The sequence below is a fragment of the Schistocerca piceifrons genome, chromosome 1 (genome assembly GCF_021461385.2).
Source record: "Schistocerca piceifrons isolate TAMUIC-IGC-003096 chromosome 1, iqSchPice1.1, whole genome shotgun sequence".
Classification (NCBI taxonomy): domain Eukaryota; kingdom Metazoa; phylum Arthropoda; class Insecta; order Orthoptera; family Acrididae; genus Schistocerca; species Schistocerca piceifrons.
The window spans coordinates 1219253623-1219260843 of NC_060138.1; the positions used below are offsets into that span (position 1 = coordinate 1219253623).

At 38.1% G+C, this 7221-nt stretch overlaps 1 protein-coding gene across 1 annotated transcript; it reads right to left on the reverse strand.

The window, feature by feature from the left end:
• Positions 1–3816: 3816 nt before the first annotated feature.
• LOC124802788 (28S ribosomal protein S2, mitochondrial) lies at positions 3817–6002 on the reverse strand. Its single transcript, XM_047263792.1, has 2 exons — positions 5939–6002; positions 3817–4725 (listed from the first exon to the last, which is right to left on the reverse strand). The coding sequence occupies exons 1-2, from the start codon at positions 5970–5972 to the stop codon at positions 4013–4015; spliced, it is 747 nt and encodes a 248-aa protein (XP_047119748.1). The 5' UTR covers positions 5973–6002; the 3' UTR covers positions 3817–4012.
• Between the last annotated feature and the right edge of the window lie 1219 nt (positions 6003–7221).

Here is a 7221-nt window from a genome sequence, read left to right on the forward strand (position 1 = left end):
AGGGACAGGAAGCTATGAGAGATTGGTTCAAATTACTTTGTGTTCTTAGAAAACTGACATGTTCAGGTCTCCTATTAACTTAAGGCCCAGACTTCTTGTACTAGGTAAGACAGAGGGAGGGGGGGGGGGGGGGGTCAACTTGAGCATTTGATACCACCCATCAGCTTCAAGCTGCAGTGTGACAGTTGATAATGAGTTGAGGCTCCTGAAATTTCAGAGATTAAATGTTACCTCTGGTTGTCCTAATAAAGACTGAGTACAGAGCTAACAATTTATGTGGACTTATAATTACATGATAAACAAATTTCCCTTTTGAAAATAAAATTTTTGCCCAGCATGTTAAATCCTTTTGAGAGACCGCCACATTTTCTACGTTATGTAACAAATTTTTCTTTGTTTCATTATTTTGTTTTACTGGTTTCCAATACTACACTGTAATTCATTAATATTTAATAGTCATATGTTGTGGCACAAGTTTATTAAATTTTTACAATAGTTAGATGTAATGGGGAGAATATTGTAGATGCAGTGTATGTAGTCTTTGTATGGATTTGATGGTTTCTTTTCAGCGGTCAGAATAGCATTCTTCTGTGTTTCTGTATTTCTCATGAAAATAATAAGGAAACAATAGGCCTCAACTAGATTTCAAGTTAAATGAGTGTGGGTGGCAGTGAGTGCTTATTTTGATTCTTTTTAGTTGGGGATGGGGAGGTTTCGGTTAAGTTTGTTGCGTTTCATGTGTGGCATTGGGGTTTTTATTTACGTTTACTTTCTCTTTCATGCCAAAATTTGTCTGGCAAGTTGGATTTTTTGATCTGTTAAAGTTGTTTTTGATATGTCAGTTATGATTTTCAAATTTTGGTTAATTGGTTAATTTGAGGTGAGGGTACCAAACAGTGAGGTCATTGGCTCCATTCGATTAGGGAAGGATGGAAGAGGAAGTCGGCCATGCCCTTTCAAAAGAACCATCCCTGCATTTACCTGAAGCAATTTAGGGAAATCACAGAAAACCTAAATCGGGATGGTCGGATGTGGGTTCGAAACGACGTCCTCCCAAATGTGAGTCAAGTGTTACCTTACTCGGTTTTAAATTATGTATTTGGAGTTGATTAATTGTTTTAACACTGTGGTTCATCTTTTTGTGTTGTTTACCCACTTTGTTACATTGCTTCCAAAGTGCTATCAAGTGCAACTACTTTCATAGATTTTGGTTCTCTGCATTGATACGGTCTTTTCAGTTGAGCGATGGAGGTCAAGTAATGTTTTCATTGGCCATAGTTATTTTTGGCTTTCTGTATTGGTATCAGCAGTTGAAGTTGAGCTATATAGCTCAACTGATATTCGTGATACCGCTTTTTAATTTCTGCGATTTGTTGTTGTTGTTGTTATATGTACTGACACTGCCTTTAGGCTTTTATGTATTGGTATCGGCCCTTTAAGTAATGCGTTTGTTACCAGTTACAGTCAGTTTGCACTAATGTTGTGTTAAAATAAAGGAAAATTACAGTTTAATGACATTCTGACAGCATGGTCATTATAGATGGAGCACAAGCTCAGATTATGAAAGGATAGGGAAGGAAACTGGCTGTGTCCCTTTGAATGGAACATGGTGTCTGGCTGGTTGTTTCATTTAATATATTTTACTGTTATCATGAATTTGCAATTGCTATTTTGGATTTTCATTTGTCTCCAACCAGAATCCCTGATTAACCATGGTTGGCCCTTAAGCTTCAACATTTATTATTAAGAATTTGTATGAGTCTGTATCTGATGTTTATATTTACATGCCATGGAAATAGGTACTGTTACTTGTCACTATTTTGAAATTGTGTTTGTGTAGCATCTTGGACCTTTACATAATGTCACTGGTCAAAGCTGACAGGTGCAACTGAAATGGTTCAAATGTCTCTAAGCACTATGGGACTTAACATCTGAGGTCATCAGTCCCCTAGACTTAAATCTAACTAATTTAATGACATCACACACATCCATGCCCAAGGCAGGATTTGAACCTGCGACCTTAGCAGCAGCGTGGTTCCAAACTGAAGCGCCTAGAACCGCTCGGCCACAGTGGCTGGCACAGGTGGAACTGAACGCTGTGGTTTATCCTATGAGGGTATCAGTGACCAGAAGGGTATTATAAAATCATTGACTACAGATGTTAAAATGTGCATCAAGAAAAATATTTTTGCTTAGCAAGTGTGATGGTAAACTTGAATATTCACCATCCAACATTCATCTACTGGGGATGAAGATATGAGATATCAAGAACAAAGTTCAACACAACTTAGATGGTAATGTGTCAATCAAGGTAGTGAGGAATCAGATGGATTCACTATGGTTCAGCAGTCATTTTACAAGATTGCTACAAAAGTAAAAAACATTTCACGACAAAGTTACACTAAGCCAAAGTATAACTGACACATAAAAGGTGAAAGCATCTGAAATGGTGCTTCAGATCCCACAGAGTGGAGTTCAATGGCACTGAAGTAAAATTTTGATAACTAGTAAAATCAGTGAATGGATCAAACTCAACTATATAGTCTCGCAGCATATTGGCATGAAAATAGTATACTGAATTTGGCCTTCCAAAACAGTTTTACTGAGGAAGACTAAAATAACTCCATCCTTCAAACATCACATTAATGCCCAAATGGCGGCTACTGAAATAAGTGATTGTGAAATAGAAAACAACACACAAAACAGAGGGAAGAAAATGGGTGAAATTAAATACCTTTGTGATGCTGTACAGATTTTGCAAAAGAACTTGCTCCACATCTAGTTGTACTTTGTTGTAGATATCTGGAGCAGTGAAGCATTGCTGTTTTTACTATTATGACCTTATAAATAATGTAAATCTACCCTGTAGAAATCAACATGGATTTCTTAAAAAATAATCGTGTGAAAACCAACTTGTTCTATCTGGGTAAGCCATAAGCAACAAGTAAGTCCCCAGCCTGATACCATGTTCCTGGACTTCTGAAAGACATTTGATACCATTTCACACTGTCACATTCTGAGCAAACTATGAGCTTATGGAATATTAGGCCAACTTTGTGGTCACAATGAGGACTCCCTGAGAAAACTTTACAGATGAATGTGAAAGTTGCAGTGAAGACTTACATAAAACGTAGAAGATCAGCTGAGTGTCAACACATTGCACAGGACCTTTATTCTTGTCAGTTCATTTTGAGAAATATTCTTCAAGAATTGTTGTGATTTAAAAAGACTGACTGATCCACATTTAAAATACTGATTATTTACAACAGAGGTTCTCAAATGTTTCAGACCTGCACAATCCTTTGATCTAATGGAGCATAATCGAGCCCTACCTTGTTCCCTTCTTCCACAAACTTTTATTATCTTTAGATGTTTGCAAAGGTGTGTAAGTCAGTACCCCAAAATAGTAAAAAATTAAAAAAAAATAAATAAAAAAAATTTCATCCAATTTTACCTAATATTATTTTGACACGTAGTTACAGTATGACCTACTACTGATAAGCCTAATAACAATCTTCTGTCGAAGAATAAAGTTTATTTTAAAAGTAATAATGGACAATTTCTTGTAGTATATCTGACTAAATGCATAACAAAAAATATTTGACATATTGAGTGGTGGAATACTGCAGTGACAATTATGACACCATGATCAAATTCAGAAGTCGAGGGAACTGAGCTATAGCTAAGATGTGTGTAAAAGTTCTATTCTTCCTTTACACCTTCTGATGCTCAAAAGGACTATTTAAGCATCTTTATGTTTATTGGCTCCCCTGAAAGACTAGGTAGTTTTGTGTGACACTACTATTTACAAGAGAATTTATGTCACTAAACTTTTTAATTTTCTAATGTTTTTCACAGGATAGACATGCTGCTACTATAAATGGTTCATGGTATAACCACAAGGTGTAAGTAGTACTTCCTTACAAGAAAACGATACAGCAAAAAGAGGTTTTGACAAATACAATACAAATAAAGTTTAAGGCAACGATATACAGAAAATTTATAGCTTGTTTCAGACTGTCCCTTTTAGGTGGTCCTCCCTTGCCTTTTTTCCTCTTAAAATCGCTTCTTTAAATAATTTGCAGTATAATTTCATTGCACAGGGGGTGTCATCATTTCCTGGCACTGGATATGTAATCAAATTTGGGTTACAATTTGTGTCCACAATACCAATCGTCGGGATAGTCATTTTGGCGCAATCTCTAACTGCTGTGTGCTCGGTGAGAATATTGTTCAGTGTGTTCAGGAAAATACACAAATCAGGTAAACGAGTAACAGCACCAAACTGAAAGGTTGAATTTGTTAGAACACCACCTCTCCAAAATCGCGTATGAGCGAACTCTTTGCACTCCTTTGCTGTTCGTTCCACTAGATGAGCATTATGTGCCCCACGACAAATGAATAAAATGATGCCATCCCTGTAGGCCACATGAGCTGCGAAGTTCAGTGCTTGACGTAGATGGTAGGCAGTAATGTCCAGGTCGAAAATAAGATGCCCAAGCCGTGATCCGAAAATGAATGGCTTCATTCTTTCGTCCAAGGATCCTTCTTTGTGGCCAAGATGCACCCTAGCATTAAATAAATCGCGCACGGTAAACAAATCATGTACATGAAAGTAATCTGGATGTTCCAGTGGTGAAAGTTGAGGTTTATTCTCCTCTACACTAACACTATCCAACGTCTTCGGCAAAACTTGGGAAGTAAAACTGCGTCGATTGTTGGCCACTGAAACAACAACAAACAATAATAATAATAATAATAATAATAATCACTCAATACACTTACACGAGCACAATGCCACAAATATAGAATACATCACATACATTCAGCAACAGAAAGATTCACATTAAGCAGAAAGGAAGGAGGAAGGGGACTTATCGACATAAAAAAACCTACATTATGGACAGGTAGAAAAGTTAAGAAAATTCTTTATAGCACGAGCAGATACTAGCAAAATACACAAAGCTATCACTCATATAAATACATCGGCTACTCCATTGCAATTTCATAACCATCAACAGATACGAAGAAAGTAAATTGGGAAAAGAATACACTACATGGCAAGCACCGGTATCATCTAACATAGCCACACATCGATCAAGACGCATCCAACACAGGGAAAAGGCAATATATACAGTGAGACGGAAGGATTCATGATTGCAGTACAGGAACAAACAATAAACACCAGATATTACAGCATGCATATTATTAAAGATCCCAATACCACAACAGATAAATGCAGATTTTGCAAACAACAAATAGAAACAGTAGATCACATCACAAGCAGATGTACAATAATCGCAAATACAGAAGACATGACAATGTAGCAAAAATAATACAACATAAACTAATAAAACAACACGTTCCCACACAAGTATGCACTACAAAATGTACAGGAGAATGATGAATACAAATTGTAGTGGAACAGAACCATTATAACAGATAAAACAACACCACATAACAAATCTGACATAATACTCACCAATAAAAAGAAGAAATTAACACAACTAATCGAAATATCCATACCCAATACAACAAATATACAGAAGATAACAGGAGAAGAAACTGAAAAATACATCCAACTGGCTGAGGAAGTCAAGGGCATGTGGCATCAGGATAAAGTTGACATCATATCAATTATACAATCAACTACAGGAGTCATACCACACAATATCCACCAGTACATCAACGCAATATAGCTACATGTAAACGTATATATACAACTACAGAAATCTGTAATTATTGATACATGTCGAATTACCCGAAAATTCCTACATGCAATGTAACATATACCGGACAGTTAAAAGGAAGGCACGCTTGATCAAGGTCCGCGTCACTTTCCATTTTTTAACCAGACATAACGTCTGAGAAAGGAAATAAATAATAATAATATGTTGGCCACAACAGGTTTGCATTGGGCGCAAAAAAAAAATCTTACCCACAAGTGCCCATAACCTCCTCATCGGTACCATGTTTGTTTACAAACTTCATAGATGTCAAAGAGCTTCAAATACACAATGCAACGTGCGGTCATTAAGTATGAGTAATCGAAGCACGATTTTGCAGAGAATAGATTTACTTACTTTTGGTTGCGCAGTCACAATTAAGGCCTACGCAATTATCTGCCTGCACACATCACAACTGCACAGACAAATCATTGCAAGTGAACGGCAGATTTGCGTAGACAAAGGCCAGCTCAAACTCTTCGTTACGTTAAGGTGTATTCACACTCAACCCATTTACATGGGGCTTCCGAAACGGGATCTCGCAAACCGATTTCCCAGTACTGCTTCTTGGGTTGGTCATGCAAATATATCAAAATCTATTTTTCAAACTGTTTCTGGTTGCCGGTTTTCCAATGCCGCAATCGAGTTACGCTCCCATTTAAACGCAAGCGGTTTTGAAACGTGATAGGATGTCAGATTTCGCCTTGCTATTTGAAATTTTCGGCTAATATGAACGGACTGGCTATTTGTACAGTGAAGGATACGCAGAAATATTAGACTGAAGCTATTTATACCTCCCCTAATTGAAGAGAAATAGAGATTGTGCTGACTAAGTCATAAACTGTAACAGCCGTTTTTCAGGTGCCGTATCTAACTGGGCTTGCAAATCCCCTTCTGACATTAACATGTATTAAGAACGGTTACCGAAATTTGGTTTTCATCTCCAGAACGAGATTTTCAGTCTGCAGCGGAGTGTGCGCTGATATGAAACTTCCTGGCAGATTAAAACTGTGTGCCCGACCGAGACTCGAACTCGGGACCTTTGCCTATCGCGGGTAAGTGCTCTACCATCTGAGCTACCGAAGCACGACTCACGCCCAGTACTCACAGCTTTACGTCTGCCAGTACCTCGTCTCCTACCTTCCAAACTTTACAGAAGCTCTCCTGCGAACCTTGCAGAACTAGCACTCCTGAAAGAAAGGATATTGCGGAGACATGGCTTAGCCACAGCCTGGGGGATGTTTCCAGAATGAGATTTTCATTCCGCAGCGGAGTGTGCGCTGATATGAAACTTGCTGGCAGATTAAAACTGTGTCCCCGAACGAGACTCGAACTCGGGACCTTTGCCTTTCGCGGGCAAGTGCTCTACCATATGAGCTACCGAAGCACGACTCACGCCAGGTCCTCACAGCTTTACTTCTGCCAGTATCTCATCTCCTACTTTCCAAACTTTACAGAAGCTCTCCTGCGAAACTTGCAGAACTAGCACTCCTGA